The 22,633-nt window shown below is 38.9% G+C and overlaps 1 protein-coding gene and 1 long non-coding RNA gene across 2 annotated transcripts in view; both read left to right on the plus strand.

Annotated features, from left to right (window-relative positions):
* Positions 1-22,633, plus strand: part of LOC146510790 (uncharacterized) — a 360,605-nt gene that overhangs the window by 295,545 nt on the left and 42,427 nt on the right. The gene's annotated exons all lie outside the window — the stretch shown is intronic.
* On the plus strand, positions 9,132-17,689 carry LOC146510821 (homeobox protein NANOG-like). Its single transcript, XM_085173534.1, has 4 exons — positions 9,132-9,136; positions 16,323-16,515; positions 16,605-16,688; positions 16,828-17,689. Exons 1-4 carry the CDS (start codon positions 9,132-9,134, stop codon positions 17,131-17,133), a joined length of 588 nt encoding a protein of 195 aa, XP_085029660.1. The 3' UTR covers positions 17,134-17,689.

Here is a 22,633-nt window from a genome sequence, read left to right on the forward strand (position 1 = left end):
CAGAGCATTTGGGCCCTGCAGGGATTTGACACTAGGATCTCTGTTTAGTTACATCAGTTCTGTGATGGGAATTTCAAAAGATTTTAGATTCAAAAATTAGCATTGGTTGAATCTTTAAATGGTCTCTTTTATTTTCAAACTAAGTCAGTTTTCAGTGGGTGACTTTGAGTTTCCAGTTGAGCTGCATGTTTTTGGATAGCTGGAAAAGTAACTTTTTTTTGTGCAAAATAAATAAATCAAGTCCGGTTTTACTCTCATATCGTCCAGCTTTCGGATTAATTGTCTTCTTTCAATATCATACTTCTGACAATGCAATAAAACATGTTGTATTATTTCCTGTTCCCTACTGCAGTCACACTCCCCTGTACAGTGTTTTCCTATTAAAAGTAATGTGCTATTAAAACCAGTGTGTCCCAATCTAAGTCGAGATATAACCGTCTACTCTCTCCTGTTTCTTCCTGTACTTCTCATGTCTCCCACTTTCCTTTGGATTTTGTAAAACCATCGCCCTTTCCTCTCTTCCCTCCATTGCTTTTGCCACCTTTCCTTCATTTTGTGTTGTATTCTACTCTTAATCTCCGTCCTACTAGCACTAATAATCATATGTTACTCCTCTTTCTCACTCTCTGCAGCTCTGTGCCTGCAGATGAGTCACGTGACCGCACAGTAACAAGTCACAGCAGGACAGGAAGAAGGGGAAAAGGGAGTCTACCGCATAAGAAGAGGTGTTTGCACAGGCAGAGCTGCTTTTACATCCACAGCGAGTAAAGTAGTGAACTCAGAGGAGCGAAACAAACTATTAGTGATGGCCAAATGAAGCTTTCTGAAGCTTGTATTGAAAAACGGTTCATTACTCGAAGCTTTTCAACACAGTCCTCTCTGGTGACATCTGGTGGCCAAAAATATGAAGAGCAGCTTGAATCCACACAATAAAACCAACTGCTTCATTATGATTGCTCACTCTACAGAGCGGTGTCCTGTCTGATATTGGGCCGCCGTTGTGTTGCTTCTAACGTGCATTTTTGGGGTTAAAAAAAATGTGGTTTATTTGTTAAATAAAAAATTTTGACCAGCAAAATTTCCTTGTTTAAACATGCACCATGGTGTGGTCTTTCTTTGCTTTTCACTTCTTGATGTTGGTAAATACAATAATTGGAAAACACCACGTTACATATAATATACATATAATAATGTACAACACATGATGAAGTATGTTTCTGCTCTGAGGTCCTGCCTCCATGCACTTATGCAATTAATCGCAAGATGGGTGTATTTATAAATAATATTATATTGGGGAAATTTTCCTATACATATTTCTGACCTGGAGGTAGAATTGATTGTGAAATGGAAAATGCTTATGAACTTGCAAATTAAAAACATGATGCTTTTAAGGTAACCTTTTTTCATTTTTATTTAAGAAGCGAATTTGTTCCACTGTGCGATGGCTGAACCTGTTCCTTTTCGTGGAGATAATTTCTCCTGCATTAAGGGAAATCCCTTCACATGACACAGAAGAGGCTGGAGTGCAGAGAAACTGGTAGAGATGCAGTTATACAGTCCAATAAATACATTAAATTGCTGCACATTTGGCAGACTAACATTTTAACATTAATTAAACAATAAAATATATATTTTTTAACATTAAATGTAACAAGTCAAATGGAAGTTTTTCTAAAGTTATTTGATGATATTTCTATTATGAAAAACAGATTTTTGACATTTTGAGTTTTTCCCGTTTAATTCATCCTGATCAATCGGGTTTTATCCCCAATAGATTTTCTTTCTCAAATACTAGATGTCTCTTAAATGCGATGTACTCAACAACACTGCCCAATTCTGCTGTGATTTCACTTGATGCCCAGCAGGCTTTTGACCAGGTGGAGTTATTTGTTTGCTACTCTTGACAAATTTGGATTTGGGTCAAAATTTTTGAATATGGTTAAGGTACTTTACACTTGCCCTCATTCCTCGGTCCTTACCAACCATGAGAGGTCGCTCCCGTTCCTCTTACACCGTGGGACCAAGCAGGGTTGTTGCCTCTCTCCAATGCTTTTTGCTTTAGCTCCACTTCTTAAACTGATTGACACCTTTGGCCACTTATCAGGGTTCACCATGAATTGGAAGAAGTCTGTTCTTATGCTGCTGTCGTCCAGTCTGGGCGCCGATTTCCTGTCTAGTTTGCCCTTTAAGGTCCCCCATGATTATATTTCACACTTGGGTATTAACATCCCTAGGAACTCAAAACTCCTCTTCAGGCTTAATTATTCAGTTCTAACTGATGAGCTCAAGTGTATGATAGATAAATGGAAGCTTCTCCCACTTTCAATGATTGGCCGTATCAATATAATTAAAATGGTTGCACTCACCTGTTCACAGCACCTGATGTTGATGAGCAGAAAGGTAGGGTGAGCATGAGGCAGAACTTTCTGTTGACCGCAGCTTGAATAATTTTGATGTATTTTAACTGGAACTTGATGGTTTTGTATATTTGTGCACTAATTGATGCCATAGGCCAAGTTGTAATTTGGCATAGTAGTTAGTGCAGTTATTGGTGAGTTGCAGTTATTTGTTTGTGGTCTGTGCATTTGTTTAATAAGTTAATCCCAGGCACTGATTTGTATATTGGACAGTTGCATGTGGAATAAAAGGAGCAAATGGTACAGAAGTGTATCTTGTGTTCATTGTTGCCCGTCATCTGTGTCCTCATGTTTAGCCTGCCACGGCCATAGGTTGGAGGAGCCGCAACAAATTGTCAACAGAAAAGTTTGTAGGTTTTATTGGATTGTTTATATAAAGATGAGTTTTATTAGTGAGAGTTTTATAGTTTGCTGTTGCCTTTGTCCACGCAGCTTTTAGATTAAGCCTTTGGCTACACAAAACAGATTTCTTTCAGGAGTCTTGTTCCCCTGTTAGGTTTCAGCAGTACAGCTGCACTAGGCGTTGTACTGATTTACTTTCTAGTTATTGTGCATCAGGCGGCTGAAGCCATTGGCTTGGGAGTACCGCCGCAGTTTGTGTTTAAGACAGTTTGTCTTCCTCACAGCTGACGGTATGCAGGTACATAAATACCCACCGCTAGTATGTACGGAAGACTAGGTTGAGTTAGTTAGGTTTAATAGGCAGATAGTGGGGGATATTGCTCCTGTTAATTGTGTGTCCAAGGTTTATTGAAGGGAATGTCATCAAGTTGATGTGTTGGAATGAAGCTGTGTGGCATAGGTGCAGTTCAGAGTTTGGATTTTGTAACGTTTTGAAGAAAAATGGAGACACACCAATTAATACAATGTGGTGATGTGGATGGAAGGAAAAGACAGCCGAAACCGACTGCTAAGGCTTTGGAGAATCAGATTGAAAGGCTTCAAACAGAACGTCACACTAAGATTAATAAAATTAAAAATGTCATAAAGGTTATTAAAGAATTAAAGCAATCTGAAGATAATGTTTCCACTGTTCAGTCTCAGTTAGAGAATTTGTCTGTATTGCTTAATGAGACAACTCATCTGCATGAAACCTTGCTTCCTTTGCTTCCTCAAGAAGAGCAAGAAAAACAAACTGCTTGGTTTATGAGTGTGCGGGCACATAATACTGAGTTTATGGAAGAGATAAAGAAATGGCTTCATGATGCAAAGGGAAACCCTCAGAGTAAAAATCTGGTGTCTGAGCTTGATTTGCCACATTTAAATCCACCTGGTGTTGATTCTTCTGATGTATTACCTGCTGGAAATGGTTCTGGTGCTTCTAGGCACACCGGGAATGTTGGTAAAGGTGCTGTGATAGATGATGTTAATCCAAGTGATAGCATCTCTAATGTTGGAAACAGAAGTTGTAGGAAAAGTAAATCATCACTCAGTAGCTCCATGGTTTCATCTGTCTTGTCAGCACGCATAATGGCAGAGGCTGACATGGCTGCCCTTCTTGTTCGACAGAGGTTGTTGAAAGAAAGGCATGCTTTGGAAGAACAAGAAATACAGCTTAAGAAAAGAAAGGAGCTGCTTGACTTAGAAACTGAAATAGCAGCCTCAGCAGCAAAGGTGAATGTTTTAAAAGCTTCTGAAATGTCCCGGGTCTCAAGTGCTGTTAATGGTGAATCTGATGGAATGAATTCGTATTTAGATCGAGAGCAGGGGAGTTTAGGTGTTTTAAATCCTAATGCTCCGACGTTCAAACCTGTGTTACCAGAGCGACCATATCAGGGTGTTGATGCAAGTGATCATCAAGCGCATGTATTGGATGTAAGGCCCAAGGTTAAAAATATTTCTCAGCCTAAGGTTGTTTCGTTGGAACAGTCAGAGACGAAGTTACATCAAGTATTTCCAGGTGCAGTTTCAACTACTCAGATGATGTCGCAGTCTCACGCACAATCAAAACCTCTTACACATACAGCACAAGGTAGTGAGGGTCATGATCATCTAGTAACAGTTTTGAAGAAACAAAATGAAATTACAACTTTATTGGCTGAGCAGCAGTCTCTGTTTTTGCTACCAAGGCGTGACATTCAGTTATTTGATGGTGATCCTTTGCAATATCAAACATTTGAGAGCTTTTGAGCACATGGTGGAGAGTCAAGCTCACAGTGCTAAGGATTGTTTATATTTTCTCGAGCAATACACTAGAGGCCATCCAAGAGAAATGGTCAGAAGCTGTCAGTATATGCCTGCTGAGTATGGATATGCTAAAGCTAAATCTTTGCTCCAGGCGAACTTTGGCAATTCGCTGAAAATTGCTGCTGCCTATATTGAAAGGGTCAGTAAATGGCCACCTATAAAATCTGATGATGTGAAGGCTTTGCAGGAATATGGGTTTCTATTAAGGCAATGTTGTAATGCAATGGGAGACGTTGAGTCCTTGCATGAGTTGGATGTCTCTGCTAATATGCAAGCAGTTATAAAAAAGTTGCCCATCATAAACCCCATAGACACATGCATCTGGCCCCCTTTGTTAACAAAAAACAGCAGTGTTAAAGCAGAACAAGCAAAACTGTTCTCACCAGTGAGAAATATCCATAAAAATCATGATATACACCAGTTTGTCCTACTGACAACCTTTGTCCTACTGAAAGCGTTAGGTCCAGATGAACAGAATCAACTTTGTGGGGTTTCCTGACGTGGATGATTGAGCACGCATCAAGGTATTTACAGAAACCACAGATTCTATTGAATTCTAATATTTCTAAAATCAATGGGTTTTAAGATAAAGGGCCTAATGTTCAGCCCATGCCTACCATTTACTAAAAGTACAGAAAACAGAACAGATCAGAATCCTGATATCCTGTCAGCTCAGTCATTGATACTAGCTACTATTTACAATATCTGTGATATTGAACATTAACTGTTGTAAGGCTCTCCACCTTGGCTGATGTGTGAAGAAGAAAGCACACACCCACATGAGAAACCAAACACGAGATTTCATTATACTTTTTAACAAAAAATGTGTTGAGACTCAATAAAAATGACGCATGGAGAAAGTATTTCGTTTTAGCAAAGTCCTCATTTATTGGAAGAAAAATCATTACAGATTCATGTTGACTTTACAACAGTTACACCGTATAAAAAGTGGACTTTATCAGTCACTGACACAAGCCTTAATCTACCCCACCAACTATGACCAAGCTAATTTTTCCTTGTTTTGTAAAAGTGTAAATGACGAAGAAGTTCACTGAGTTTTATCAAACCTGCCTCTGCGTTAACTTTTAAATAACTTTACATTAAAATGAAATCATAAAAAAATAAAATTAGCGTCCAGTATATCAGAAATGCATATCTTAAGGCTTCAGAATGATAGTTGAGAAATGAAAGAGATGTAACAGTAGCTACAGCCATCTTTAGCTGTTAGCAAGGCTCTCCGCTTTCTCTATAAAAACTGTGAAGTCCGGGGTTGTTCATATTCCATGCAGTGCTTAAGACACCAGTGTTGCAATCATAATGTCAGTTGCCTGGTGGGATCGACCAGCCAAACATCTGGGGTGAGTTGTAGAGGGTCAATTGAGGTCCAGAGACAACATTGCCCACAGCATCAGGATAGTGGGCCTGATTATTTGCACCCTTTCTCATGAGGCTGATGTCCAGTTGTTCGCTGAGTGAGGACGCTCCCTGAAACTGAATCACAGACAGATGCACAGTCAGTAAAACCACAATACAGAGTTCTTGTTTTAAATTATAAACAATACACTTCATCTAATTAAATGAATTCCCCAGATAGTGACTGAATTAAAAACAGTTCTGTTTAATAATTGGAGATACTTACATGAAGCGGGACGCCCTGATTGAGATGCTGAGAATCTGGAATCCTCCTAAACTTTCTCCTTCGATTTTGAAACCAAGTCTTCACCTAAAGATGGAGGAAAATGGAAGAAATTTAATGAGTACAATAGACCGAAAATTCAAAACGAATTTAGTTCCTTATGTTCTAGTAACCTTGAAAAACACTCACCTGTTTGTAGGTCAGTCCTGTCAGCTCTGCCAACTCTGTCATCTCTTGTGGTTCAGGGTAATGTTTCTGATTAAAGTGATGGACAAGAGGTTTTAACTGGCTGTCTGAGAACAGCCCTCGGGTCCTTCCTTTGAGCACCTTTTCTTCCTTCACACACACAGTACGTGTGACAGTGTTGCTGCCCTCCTGGTTTCTTGGGGCACCAAAAACCAGTTCCTCCTCCATGACAGAGCTGGAAACAGCTTCAGCAGTCTCAGACATGTTGCTCATCTCCTTAGCGAGAGCTGCCTCAGCCCATGCTGCAAGTTCTTCCAAGGGAAGACTCCCTTGCAGGCTGCTGCCAGAAATCCACAAGTCTGTGAGGATAGAAAGACAGAGGCTAAGTAAGCACAAGTATATATGGTCCACATGGGTCACCGTGGCTACTGATGTTTTGGCACAGTTGAGTTTTTTAACAGAAAATAATACAAAAGGGATCAACTGATGAGCCTTAATCAATTTCCCACGCACACAATTTCACTTGATTTTACTTGCTGAATTATTAAAATGTGCCACCAGATGTTGCCAATTAGAAAGTTTAAAAAGGGACTCAAAGCCCAGATGGTGCTGAAGTGGACTCTCTGTTCAGCTGTGGAGGGAGAAATGGTGACTTCTGCAATCAGGACTTACAACACAGAGTGAAAGGGTATTTTTGCTCAAAGATGTCTTCGAGGTTAGCCAACTCTGTTCATATTAGCTCACTAGACAACAATGCTGAGTACATACCTGGAGAAAAGTGCATCCCATAATCTTCCATCTTTGAAATCCCAGTGATTGAAACAGGAAAGCTGGAGAAAGTATCTCTGATGAAAGAGCTCCACACCAAGCAGGAAGGTGAATTAAGACTTAAGAGCAATTCTCCTGGGCTTTTAAGGAGGTTTGTGGGTGTGGGCAGGAATGTGGGGTGTTGAGCTTCTTCTTTCGTGAGTCTCTTTACAACCAGTCAGGCTGTTTCTACCAACTGGCATCATTTACATTTCTTTAAAATGCTGTTTCTCGGGTCTGAAAAAAAGTACAGTTAGAAAGCAGCCATACAAATGAGCTTTACCAAATCCTTCCACCTCACACTTTATAAAATATGAAACACTTAATGCCTAAAATTATTTTATCTTTTAAGCACTGGTACGTCAAGAAATGGCAAAGTGTGATCTCCAACTTGGGTACAGAATATCTACTAAAGCTGGCTTGAAGTGTGGGGTGAGGGGCTTCTCCTTTTCCCAATTTTGTAAATAAGTCTCTACAGTAAATCGGAACAAGATGGATTTGATGTGTTTCTGAGAGTAACAAAGGTTTTCCTCAGCTGCAAAGTCTGTTTTTTTGCTTTTATTAACATTTTAATGTAGGAACTGTTTTCTTTCTACTGAACTAAATTCACCAGCTGTGTCAGTGTGCAGGAGGAAGCACACATCAGCCTGTGATGAGAGACTTGAGCTCAAAACAGGTCAAACTCTTCCTTTGGTTGGTGGGTGTGACATGACACGGCGAGATTTCTGAGTCTTTTTTTAACAGTATTTAACAGAAGCTTTATTTCATTCTACCAGTGTCCTCATTGGAGGAAAAGTCATTGCAGATAAATGTATTGGTGACTTTGAAAGAAATATTTTGTGAGGACATCACTGGCTCCCTCACTGGTGTGCTCATGTTTGAGCAGCACTTAGCAGCTAATTACTGAAATGAACTCACTGCATGTTTTGCATCAATTAACGCAGTGTTAGAAAGAACTTTCCACTCACATAGAACATTTTTGCAAAAACATCCTCACGCTAAATTGACCTGCAGCCGTTCAGTTACACCTCTGTGTAAACCCCCACAGCAGCTTGTTGAGGCAAAAATGGTTTTTGTACTCATGCAAACCATTCACAAATGTGGCACAGAATATCACAATGACCACTGACCAATCATTTTGTCTTTATTAACTTTAATAAATGAGTGTCTGAAAGTGGCAAGTGAAATTAAGTCAATTTATCAAGGTCTGCATAGTTAATCATGTGTTTAAAACAAAACAAGGTGGTCTATATAATGTAAAAAATATATTTAATAAAACAAACAAATCTAATGTGTTTAGATTGTTCTGCTTTCATGTCAACTAGATCTGTGTTAGATGATTTTGATTTAACTTCCTGCTCTGGTTGTTTCAGACAAGCAACCAGTTTGATCTTTGCACCGATGTTTAATTTACTTTCTATTATCAGAAGATTTGTGCACATAGTTTATAATTTCAAATGTTTCAGAGCAAATACAGCTACTCTTTAAATATATTTTTGCATACGATCTGTATTATTTCAGTGAGTATTGAAACCTGAGGTTCAAAATGTTTTAAAATAAGCCAAATTATACCAATATTACACACAAATAATGAATTACACCTCTAATTTAGATATTTTTGATCATGTGGAGAACATTACTGAGTTTATAAGGTAGCAAATGGTAGTTTCACCTCTACATTGTAAAACAATAGCAAGGCTAATGAGCCACACCAACGCCCATCATAAACCCCATGGACCTATGCATCTGGCCCCCTCTGGCTCATTCAGAATTAGAGACGCACCCAGTTCACCCAGTGACCACTAAACATACGCTAATGTGTCTTTTAGAGTTCCTGTATCACATCCTGCCACCTCTGATTAATTATCAAGTCAATGCAGACAGATGGCACCAGGGCCATGAGGTAAATTCGGGTAAAAGTGTTTGTGTTAACATGTCTTGATTTGAAGTAATTTCAAAGACACAGGAGTCATATTGTTTGCAGATGACACAAAGTTATTCTGGAAGTAACTTGAAACTTCTGAATGAACTTGAGGTGAAATGAGTTCACCTGAAACCTTGGCTGAATATGACCTACACCCGTTTTCACACCTTGGCTTGTGTGACTAGGTAGAGGATCGTTATGGGGTCTATTGTCCCTCTTGGGGCAACACTATATGGCTTAAATCTGTGACTCTCTACCACTTTGAACTGAAAAAGCCTATCAGATGAGAGGTGAAACGTCTGCAAGCAACTAAAAAGGTAATTTTCTTTCTAAAATCCTTAGACTACGATGACCTGGATAACTGGGAACCTTCCCAGACATCTAATAGAGAATGAATTTAAGAAATTGAAGACTTGGTTTTTCTATAATGATTTAACACTGAATCTGAGCAAAACAAATCTCATACTATTTGGGAGTCAAACAAATTATATCATTAATAAACTGATGATAAATAACATAGAATTAGGATAATAAACCAAACCCACTTTTTAGCCTTTTCATTAAATACTCTTAAATTTAAAGGCTTGACTGACCTCAGAACTCTACACATAATTTATAAAGCAACAAACAAATCTTTGACCCACAACATTTAGGACTTGATCAGGGCTTGTGTGGAACCTTCTTTAAATCTCAGTGATTCACCGAGATAGAAAACAACTTGAAAGAGTGAGTGTTGAATCAAAGAGAAGAAACTAATGTAAAGTGCACAAAAGAATGTTAAACTCAGCGATACATCTAGTGAGCAGCACTTCTCTGAGTGAAACGAGCTTCTTGATGTCAGAGGTCAAAGGAGAAAGACCAGATGACTTCATACTGATAGGAAAGCAGCAGAGACTAAAAATAACCACTCATTTAAAGCAAACTATACAGAAGACCATCACTGAGCGCACAACATATCAGAACTTGGAGCACATGGGCTAGAAGCAGCAGAAGACCCCACTGGCTACCACTATTGTCAGCTAAGAACAGCAAACTGAGGAAACAGACTCACAAATATTAGACAATAAGAGATTGAAGAAATGTTTCCTGGTCTGACGAGTCTCCATTTCTGTTTTGACATTCTGGGTCAGAGGCTAAACACAAGATTTCATGACTTTCACTTTTTAACATCCTATCAAATATTGTAAATTATGATGTTAGAGACTCAATGAAAGCAAAACAAAAATGCAACCAGTATTTAATCATAGCAAAGTCGTCATTTGTTGGAAGAAAATGGATGGCACTGACTGCAACATTTACAATATATATAAAAAGTTGACTTTATCAGTCTGCTACTCGAGCCTTCATCTGCCCCACCAACTCTGGGGAAAAGGGAAAAAAGATGTAGATTACATGTTAATGTTTATCTTATTGTTTTATTTTAAATGAGATTCACTGAGTCTTATCAAAGCCGCCTCTGTTTTATATTTAAATGGCAAGAAGATAAGATCTAAAAGAAATAAAACAGTAAAACAGGATAAAACATGCATGTAGCTTCCATGTTGAAAACTGCAGATGAGTTGGAAATCTATTAAATCTTTGTGAAAACCACCAGCATGTGGTTTGGCAAGACCAAGGTGGAAGAAATCCTCATCTGAAGCTTTGCTGAACATAAGGATTTCTCTCAGGTCATCCTGATTTGGTCTTTATCCTGATCAAGTTCTAAATGTTTTGGCCAAAGATTTGTTTGTTTGCTTTATAAATTATGTGTAGAGTTCTGAGGTCAACAAAGTCTTTAAATTTAAGAGTATTTAATAAAAAGGTTAAAAAGTAAGTAGATTTTAATTTTGAGATTGGACTCTGTTTTAATATCTTTATATATTAAAACAGTGCTTGGCAGTACACACAAGTTTTACAAAAGTGAGAGACATCTGAAGAGAGTTCTTAGCGCAGGTTCTTAGGGGACACACTCATCACAAAAGCGTACTCTGACCTGGAAGTCTTGGTTGAATTCATTGACAACCAGTTGTAGTACTCTGGTAGCTTCACGTGTACCGATGGATATATGCTAAATGCAGAGAACATTGACTACGCGTGAGGAAAGAGGATGTGCGCTTGGTGTTGAATGAGCTGGATCCCTGAGGGGTGGCATTGAGGCACACAAGACGTCTCAGGCGAAGGCGAACTATTTTTCAAAAGGGCTGAACTTCATCTGGCACCTGTACTCCTACAGCAAACTGAAACCATATGGCATCTGAATCAATGAGAGTGTTGATGGTTTGTCGAGAAAAATAATCTGTCTTAATGCATACACAACAAATAGTAATCTGAAAGTGATCGGGGGGTGTTACGTGGAAGTGGTGTAGAGTTGCAAGAGGTGATCTTGGAACTGAAATGGCCATGTTATAGGCTTTCAGTGTTTCCTTGTGCCCGCGGCTCTTTACGACACCTTTGAGAGTTACCTGGAGGGAGGAAGTACTTCCAATGAAAGAATTGAATACTGGTGGCATTTTCTTCACAGCCAGTGTCTGGAGTTCTGGTTATTCTTATTTGCAGACATCAGAGACAATGGGTACTTTGATGGTGGGTTTCCAGACAAAAAACTTCTTCAGTGCCTATGCCTACCTTAAAAAACAAAGAGTACATTTCAAATTCTTTTCAATCTAGTCGCAGGGTGGGTAAATTGCATTGTTCTAAGGAAAAGATTTGAGATATTCCACAAAGGGTGTCCACTTGTGGATAAATCTTTCAGAACTACCTTTCACTGTGAGTGATATCTTCTCCACCCTCAAGAATGTCCGGACAGTATTAAGCCATTGCAATGCAGATGGAGACGTGGGAGATTTCCAAAGAAGTAAAATACAGCATCTAGCAAGAAGGGAACAAAAAGCTAAGATCTTAGTTTGCTGGGGAGTTACATTAAGAGGGATCTTTGGAACTCCAAATATGGCAATTAAAGGGTCTTCTCGGATCTGACTTCCAAAAACCCCTGAAAGTACAGAAAAGAAATCAGTCCAAAATTGGTTCAAACTTGGACAGAAGAAAAACATATGGCTTAGATTGCAATGGGAGGTGTGACATCTGTCACATTGGTCTATAATTGAAGAAAAAAAATTAGATAAACGGGATTTTGAGAAATTGACTGTATTTATTACTTTAAACTGTATAAGCTGTAGCCTAGCACATCGTGTACCTGAACGCATGATGAGATTCACCTTATCCCACCATGATTTAAACAGTTCAACACCTAATTCACGCTCCCAGGCGGTTCTGATTTTACCTGAAGAATCAGATTTGGTCACCATAAGCATACAATATATATTTGATAGAGGTGATTTTTGATTAGGCCTAACAACCAGAAGGTCAACCCATGATGGATCAGCAGGGAGAATTGGGAAATTTGGAAACAGTGATGAGACACAGTCTAATTTGCAAATAGAGAAACAAGTGAGAAGGAGGTAGGTTAGATTTTGAGGATAGTTCTGTGAAACTAAGAAAGACATCATCTTTGTAAAGGGCTCTCATGGTTTTTATGCCTCTTTTGTGCCACGTCAAATAGGCGCTGTTGGTAGTGGCAGGGGGAAATAGATGATTCCTTAACAATGGTAATCTGGTAGAGGGGGATATGAATTTAAAATGCGACCTGAAGTGAAACCATATCTTAAGTGTAGAGAGCACTACGGGATTTGAAGCAACGCTACTCAGTGATGAGTAGATAAGGGAGGCAGGTGAAAAAATATGGAAAGATTGATTGAATTTCAAGTTTACACCAAATCAGGTCAGGTGAATTTAGCCAGTAGGTCAGCTTATGAATATGTAAAGACCAGTAGTACATTAAAAACTTTGGTAGGGAAAGACCCCCATTAGAGGTAAACTGTTGTAATAAAGAGAGCCTCAGTCTAGGGGCTCTTCCATTCCACAAAAAAGAAGAAACCATCTGGTCCAGGGACTTAAAAACTGTTTGGGCAGAAAAAGGGGGATACACTGACATAAAAAGAGAAATCTGGGTAGCACATTCATTTTGATAATATTAATCCTGCCAATTAGTGACAGTGGGAGTGAATTCTACCTCTGTAAATCTAATGCAAATTGTGAGACCAGGGGGGCACAATTCTCAGAAAACAGTGAAGGCAAAGTTCGTGTAATGTTAATTCCAAAGTACCTAAACCCCGAGGGGCTGAGCTTAAAAGGAATGTCAGACTGCTCAAGTGTTAACGCTAAAGAGTTTACAGGGTAACATTCACTCTTGAGTAAATTAATTTTATAGCCAGAAAAAGAGCTGAATTTTTCCAAGACAGATAAAATTGGAGGAAGACTACATATGGGGTCAACTGCATACAAAAGAAGGTCATCTGCGTACAGGGATACCTTAAGTTCAACACCTGCACAGATAATTCCATGAAAGGAAGAGAGGGATTTCAGAGCAACAGAAAGAGGTTCTATGGCTAAAGCAAAGAGAAGGGCAGAAAGAGGACATCCCTGTCGAGTGCCACAGCATAGTGGGAAATACTCAGATCAAACTGAGTTGGTGATGACAGAAGCTTGAGGGGATGTATAAAGAAGTTTGGTCCAAGACACAAACCTTTCTCCAAACCCAAACCTATTCAGTACAGCAAAAAGTTAAATCCCATTCAACCCCATCAAAGGCCTTTTCTGCATCTAGAGAAATGATCACCTCAGGAGACGTGGGACAATGAGCAGAAAAAATTGTGCTTAGCACCGTACGTGTGCATTCTGTTCCTTTGAGATAATCTGTGGGAGAACGGCCTCGAGCCGAATTGCAAGTAGTTTTGCCAAAATCTTAAAATCTACATTTAGGAGAGACAGGGGCCTGTAGGACTCACAGGCCGTAGGCTCTTTGCCTTTCTTCAGTAAAACTGAAATAGATGCCTTCGTTAAAGTGGGGAGCAGCCAGCCTTTTCTCAGAGATTCATTATATAGATCAAGAAGGAGAGGGGCTAGCTTGTCTTTAAATTTTTTTAACAACTCAGCTGGAAATCTGTCTGAGCCTGGGGCCTTACCGCTCGCATACACTTGATTGAGCCAAAAACTTCCTCTATTTTAACAGGAGCGTCGAGCTGCAACTTTTTTTTTTAAAGTGAACATATAAGGAGAGGCGTCCACCAAGTATTTCCTGCCATGGCGTCCACGTCACCATGGTAATGGCACAGCCAGATAACAACATGAGATTTCAAAACATATGTACATTTAACGAGTTACTTTTAATGAACCTCAACATAATTACTTTTTTAATTCTTTGTTATTTATCAGACTCCTGAATAGTATGAGTTTTGTTTTGCTCAGACTCAGTGTTAACTGATTATAGAAACAACCGAGAATTCAGTTAAATTCATTTTCTAGTTCATTCAGAAGTTGTTCCAAGTTACTTCCACAATAACTTTGTGTCATCTGCACATAATATGACTTCTGTGTCTTTGAAATTACTTCAAATCAAGACATGTTAACACAGAAACCTTTATTTATTTCTCATGGCCCTGGTGCCATCTGTCTGCATTGACCTGATAATTAATCAGAGGTAGCAGGGTGTGATACAGGAACTCTAAAAGACACATTAGCGTATGTTTAGTGGTCACTGGCTGAACTGGGTGCGTCTCTTTAATTCTGAATGAGCCAGAGGAGGCCAGATGCATGTGTCCGTGGGTTTATGACGAGCGTTGTTGTGGATCGTTAGCCTTGCTATTGTTTACATTAACTTATGTGGGTGTTTTAGTGTCAGAGACTTTTACAATGTAGAGGTGCATTTCAAAGGTGAAAGCTACCATGTGCTACCTTATAAACTCAGTAATGTTCTCCACATGATCACAAAGATCTTAATTATGTAAGTCATTAGTTGTATGTAATATTGGTATAATTTTGCTTATTTTAAAACATTTTCAAAGATGCTGAGTTCAATTGATGTAATTTCAGTTGCCACTTTTAAACTGTTTCATTTAATAAAGTTAATGAAGACAAAACGAGTGGTCAGTGGTCATCGTGATATTCAGTGTCAGATTTTTTTAATGGTTTGTCAGAGTTTGGAAAACTTGTTTTGACCTTAAAAAGATGCTTTGGGGGTTTACACAAAGGTGCAACTGAACGCCTGGAGATCAAATTAGTGTGAGGATGCATTTGCAAAAATGATCTATGTGAGTGGGAAGAACTCACATGTTGAATTTATTTATTTTTTGCTAATTTAAGAGCAGTTAAAACGGACACTAAAATAATGGGTAGGAGGTTTAATTGAAAGTAGAATAGTAATTTTAGGCATTGCAGTTTTGAGATTTTATAAACTGTGAGCTGAAAGGATTTGGTAAAGCTCATTTGTATGGCTGCTTTCTAACTGTACTTTCTGTTTTCAGACCTCAGAAACAGCATTTTAAAGAAATGTAAATGATGCCAGTTGGTAGAAACTTGGTAGGGTAAATTGGCTCACAAAGGAAGAAGCTCAACCCCCCACATTCCTGCCCACACCCACAAACCTCTTTAAAAGCCCAGGAGAATTGCTCTTAAGTCTTAATTCACCTTCCTGCTTGGTTTGGAGCTCTTTCAGCAGAGATACTTTCTCCAGCTTTCCTGTTTTAATCACTGGGATTTCAAAGATGGAAGATTATGGGATGCACTTTTCTCCAGGTATGTACTCAGCATTGTTGCCTAGTGAGCTACATGAACAGAGTTGACTAACATCTAAGACAACTTGCAAAAATACTCTTTCACTCTGTGTTGTAAATCCTGATGGCAGAAGTCACTCTTGGTTCTGAATAATGTACAAATATTCCACTTTTTTGGGAAACTGTTGTGTTTCAGGCTCAGCAATTTACCTTTTTAAAAACTTTTTTTCCTGCTGTCTCAGAAGAGAAACAAACACTACAAATATCCCACCACTTTTTTCCCCAAGTTTGTGTGAAACTGTTGTGTTTAAGACTCATCAATATTCCCTTTTTTATTTTTTCTGTTAGAAAGTCAGTCGTGCCAAAACATATCAGCAACTGACCCATGTGGACCATATAGACTTGTTCTTACTTGGCCTCTTGTGTCTTTACCCTCACAGACTCGTGGAGTTCAGGCAGCGGACTTGAAGGGAGTCTTTCCTTGGAAGAACTCGCTATATGGGCGGAGACTGCTCTACAAAAGGAGATGGGCAACAAAACCTTTGCTACCTCTGAGACAGTTTCCAGCTCTGTCTCAGATGGCAGGATGGCAACATCACTGCCACTCTGGACCATCCCAACACTGCTCCAGAGAAACCTAAAGGAAAGGCCCAGGTGGTGTTCACAGAGAGACAGTTGGATATTCTTGTCCATCAGTTTAATCTGAACCATTACTATGAGCCAGGAGAGATGAAACAGTTGGCAGAGATGACAGGACTGACCTACAAACAGGTGAGTGTTTTTCAATTTACTACAACATAAGAAATTGAATTTTGGGTCCAATGTACTCATGAAATGTTTTCTGTTTTCTTCCATTTTAGGTAAAAACCTGGTTTCAAAACAAACGGAGTAAGTTTAGGAGGAGTTCACATCCTCAGCATGTGAATCAGGATGTCCCACTTCATGTAAGTATCTCCTATTATTAAACAGAATTGTTTATGATTCTGTCATTATCTGGGGAATTGACTGTATTTAAAAAAGTGTAATGCCAATAATTTAAAACAACTATTCTTGTTTTACTGACAGTCCCCTTGTCCCCTTCAGTTTCAGGGAGAGAGACAGCCCCCGTTCAGGGAGCAGTACACCCAGCACCAGGTAAATTCAATGAGAATGGGTGCAAATAATCAGGCCCACTATTCTCATGCTGTGGGCAATTCTGTGGCTGGACCTCAATGGACCCTCCCTGACTCCCCTCAGATGTTTGGCTGGTCAATGCCACCAGGCAACGGGCATCACGAATACGACACAGCTGTTCAAAACCCAGCAAAAATGGCCACTACGATCGAAGCAATGGGAAGAGCTGTGAGTATTCAGACTGTTCTCATGGAACTCTCAACGCAACATGGATAAAATCTTGGAGAAGCTCACGGCTCTTCAACAAGAAATTGACAGACCTGGTGATGAGTGACAGACATTTAGACTGTCTGTGAAATTGGAGGCACCAAACCCAAACATCGTCTCTCCCCTGCATACCTGTTTCCTTTTTTTCCTCTTGTCCCTGATGTATGTATTTTCACTGTCTTTTTGGTTTCTTCCTGGTGCGGCTACATCCGCAGCCCCAGGACACAGGAATTTCACTGCATGTTGTACTTTGTATGACTGTGTATTTGACTAATAAAATTTGATTTGAACACCAGTTCAGCACTGAATGGAATATAAACAACCCTGGACTTTTTTTATTATTTTTATTGTCTTCATGTAGCTCAACATAGAGTCTCATAGATTTGATTGCTTTCAGTAAAGGGGGAGGAGGGTATTCAATATCCAATGGATTTTAGAAATATTAGAATTCAGTAGGCTCCAGCTACTGTAAATAGTCAAAATAGCCAAAATACATACTGGGATATCAGAGAAAACACCATCAGAAATTCTGTATATAAGATTAAGAGATGAATTCATCAAAATGTGTTTTGTTTCATTTTGTTGTATTTGTTGTAAAAAAAAATATTGTAAAATATACATTAAGAAAATTCTCTTCCTTGTGTTTGAGAAACTGTGAATAAAATATTAGTTTCACCCATTCAAACTGAACTTTCTACATGTCTCCACACCTTCTGTCAGAGACTGAACATCCAAATGTTTTAGAGACTTTAGAACTCTCTTTCCATGTTAACTTGAGCTACAATCCTCTATATTCACAATCAATGTATGAGACAGATAATCTAAAGAATCTGGAGCTTTCAAATGGACAAAAAGATTTTCCCAGGAATACCTCAAATAACAACCCTACCTCAAACTTCATTTTAAGAAACCTGAGACGATACAGTGGAAAGTTTTTGCCTCTGTGATTATCTTCCTAAGACTCTAAATGTTGGGTTTTCTTTTAATTGTTAATGAGTCTGATGTTGATTACTTGGTAGTAAAGCTCCAAAAACATTTTATTGTCACCTTTTCTACTCTCTGCTCTGTGACTACAGAGTCTTGAAATGAAACATGCAATGTTATTAAATCTTCCCCTTAGTGAACACCTGAAGTCAGCTCAATTAAAGTGTAGGATGCTGCTGATGGCCATGTATGTTTGTATCAGGGCTGTGTTGGGATCTGTCAAGGAATGTTACAATGGGGCATGGTGGCTGGAGGTTGCCAGGTTCTTGCTCACAGTGCCACCATGATCATGACTGGGAAGCGTACCAGCAACCAGGCGCCTTGCAGCAGGAGCACGGTGGTGTCCAGCAGAGCCTGAGTGGAGCTGTCAGAACAGAGGAGCTGCAGAAATGAAAAATCAAGTCAATAAATGAGCAGCACTGAGTCTAATAATCCATGTAATGTTGTCTTTGAGAGTTTCTGAAAAGCATTATGACAAAAGGTGTTTTTCAATCTCCTGAATACAGATTAATGAATAAATCATTAACTGAGTGAATGTGGATTGATATTGTACATTCAGCTAAGTAATTTCAAAGACACAGAAGTCATATTGTTTGCAGATGACGCAAAGTTATTGTGGAAGTAACTTGGAACAACTTCTGAATGAACTAGAAAATTACTTTAAGAAATTGAAGACTTTTTCTATAATCGATTAACACTGAATCTGAGCAAACAAAACTCATACCATTCAGGAGTCTGATGATAAATAACATAGAATTAAAATAAATTATCTGAAAGAACAAACTTCTTCCGGTGATAATAAATCACAAACCATCATGGTCATTATGAATATATCGATAACCTGTAAAACACACACAAAGTGTAATAGGGATCATAAATAAAACCACGTCAACAGAACCACCAAATCCACTTTTTATTAAATACTCTTACATTTAAAGACTTGGTTGACCAGAACTCTACACATAATTTATAAAGCAAACAAACAAATCTTTGGCCCACAACATTTAGAACTTGATCAGGATAAAGACCAAATCATGATGACCTGAGAGAAATCATTATGTTCAGCAAAGCTTCAGATGAGGATTTCTTCCACCTTGGTCTTGCCAAACCACATGCTGGTGGTTTTCACAAAGATTTAAAAGACTTCCACCTCATCTGCAGTTTTCAACATGGAAGCTACATGCATGTTTTATCCTGTTTTACAGGTTGTTTTTGCTTGTAAATTTTTATCTTATTGCCATTGAAATATTAAACAGAGGCTGTTTTGATGAGACTCACTGAACCTCTGCATTATTTAAAGTCTAAAAAAATATAAAAGAATTAACATATAATCCACGCTTTTTTGCTCTTTTTTGTTCTTTTTTCCCAAAGTTGGTGTGCCTAGATTAAGGCAAGTAGGAGAGTGATGAAGTCTTCTTTTTATATATATTGTAAATGTGTCAGTCAATACCATCCATTTTCTTCCAATAAACGACAAATTTGATCCCAACACTGCTCCAGAGAAACCTAAAGGAAAGGCCCGGGTGGTGTTCACAGAGAGACAGTTGAATATTCTTGTCCATCACTTTAATGTGAAACATTACTATGAGCCAAGAGAGATGAAACAGCTGACAGAGATGACAGGACTGACCTACAAACAGGTGAGTGTTTTTCAATTTACTACAACATAAGAAATTGAATTTTGGGTCCATTGTACTCATGAAATGTTTTCTGTTTTCTTCCATTTTAGGTAAAAACCTGGTTTCAAAACAGACGGAGTAAGTTTAGGAGGAGGTCACATCCTCAGCATGTGAATCAGTGGGTCCCACTTCATGTAAGTATCTCCTATTATTGAAAAGCCCTGAAATGAAAGGAACGGGGTGAATTTCTGGCCATTTTATTGTAATAATTGGATCTTAGAAATATTTGAATTCAGTCAACTCTGGCTATTGTGAATATTTTAGTCTATCCAAAATACATCCTGGGAAATCAGAGAGAACTCCATCAGAAGTTTTGTATAGTTGCATAACATGTAGGGAACGCCTTATGTTGTCCATTGTTTGCCTTTGTTAGATGAAACCACACTGATCCAGGGGTCCGTTCTTCGTACCTCGCTAAGTAAGTTAGCTGGATTTGATTGTTGACGATTTTGCGTGATCTTGGATCGTTCGGTTCTCCGAAGCTCATCCGGGACTTGCTGTCATAGCAACAGATCCATAAGCGTAAACCTGCTTGGGAGCAGGCTTACTTTATGTAAACAGGATTAGATCGCGGCCACTCAGGTATGTCCGCTTCATTTATACGAAAGCAACAGTGATATTTTTCCACTGTTTTTCCATAAATAAATATTATCAATGTAACTAAAGATAATGCAGTATTTGATTCTTTTATTGATTTCATACAGATACATACAGGTCATTTCCTAAAAAAAGGGAAATGTACTATTAATCATTCTATTTCATGTATTTGATTATTTCAGATGTAATTCATATTTTAGAGTAGTAATAGTAAATTACTTCGTGTAATCAAGATGAGAGACCACGGCTATAAAAGCGAAGGTGGATTTGGGAAGTCTGTCGCAGCCATGTCCTGTCCGTTTGTACGCGAGCAACCCATTGCAGAAGGTGCAAGATTGATAAGGAGAGTTTTCAGAATTCAGCGTATATTGCGGGATAGACAGGATCCTTTAGCTCAGCGCGACAGTGTGCTCATAGAGAGATATCGATTTTCCCGTGAGGGTATTATTTACTTAACCAACTTGTTGGATCCCTATGATAAGAGTTCCACTCACCGTAGTCGGGCATTAACAACTGCACAAACTGTGTGCATTGCCTTGCGTTTCTTTGTGAGTGGCACGTTTCTGTACGCTGTTGGAGACGCAGAGAACATTGGCAAAAGTGCTGTCTGCCGTTCCATTCGCAAAGTATACCTGGCACTCAAGCATTTCCTGGGTGTGTTTGTGGTTTTTCCAAGCCACTTAAGACCACAGGTTGTCAAACAGGGCTTTTTTTCTATTGCAGGTACATTAAATTCGATAATGAATGTGATGCAATCATGACCTATGTCTGTAACTATAGCTCGATTGTCCGCAGGCTTCCATAATGTGATTGGTACCATAGACTGCACACACATTGCGATCAAGGCCCCCCCATGCCCCAATGAAGGGGATTTTGTCAATCGAAAGGGGGTTCACAGTATAAATGTGCCGGTGAGTAATACTAATATTTTAGATGGTAATATATAATGAAAAGGAGTGTGTTCACATATAATGAAATCTCTTAGATGGTGTGTGACTCTATGTGCCATATCACAAATGTGGAAGCTAAATGGCCCGGATCAGTGCATGACTCAACAATTTTCAGAGAGTCAGGGTTATGCACATTATTTGAGCGTGGTAAGAAAAAGAGACTTATTTTGATATTTCATACTTATTTTGGGCCTAACATAACAGCATTTCTCCATTACACAGGGGCCTACGATGGGATTCTCCTTGGAGACAGGGTTTATGCATGCAGGCAGTACTTCATGACACCGTTCCCTGACCCCAACCCTGGGCCACAAACCCGCTACAATGCAGCTCTTGCCAGGACAAGGGCATGCATTGAAATGACCTTTGGGCAAATAAAGGGAAGATTTCAGTGTCTGAAAAGTCTGAGGGTTGCACCTGACAGGGCATGTGACATTATTGTTGCATGTGCCGTACTGCACAACATTGCCACCATCAGAAAGGAGAGGACTCCTGTGGTGGAGGTGCAGCCTGATGATGACCTCCAGCCAGTGCACTTGGACCAACGTAGTGGCAGAGCTGCACGGGACAGAATTGTGCAACACAATTTCGAATATTAAAAACATGACAAAACATATTTTTCATTGAAATTTATTTGAGCATCTTTTTCTGTCTCATCAAAAAAAAAAAGCCAGTCATCATTTGCCAGGAAAAAAATCATATATACTGTATCACGCAAGGTCATCAATAGTGCTCTGTATGAAAGTGTATTTTTACTTACTCTGAAGTTCCTTTGAAGCAACTCAATTTCTAGTTGAACGTTTTGCCTCATTAGAGCTTGAAGTTCGATTTCACCTAGAAGCTTTTGTTTCTTTAGCTCAGTATACTCCATTTTTTGCTGGAGACTTCTCTTATAGAGCAAACGAATGTCACCCTGTTTCAATTGTAGAGACAACATTTAATGGTCAATACATGTCATGTAGGAAGTAAAATTAATTACAAGACTGCCCACCTCTGTATCAGGCCTCTCTGCCGGCCTCTTTGCCTGCAAATCATACTGCAGTCAGAAACACATAGAAGTACACAAGTAGATACAAATTCAGGCCAAATTATGCACTTACAGGGAGTTCCTCAGTCATCTGACAGGGTTGCTTCACTGTCCTGTGCAATGGAAACAAAATGGTGTTACAAAGGGATGTGGTACAGCCTATTGGTCTAAATAATTAAAACAAAGATATATATATATATATATATATATATATATATATATATATATATATATATATATATATATATATACTTACTGTGCATACTTCAGTC

This window comes from Neolamprologus multifasciatus, chromosome 9 (assembly GCF_963576455.1).
Source record: "Neolamprologus multifasciatus chromosome 9, fNeoMul1.2, whole genome shotgun sequence".
Taxonomy (NCBI): domain Eukaryota; kingdom Metazoa; phylum Chordata; class Actinopteri; order Cichliformes; family Cichlidae; genus Neolamprologus; species Neolamprologus multifasciatus.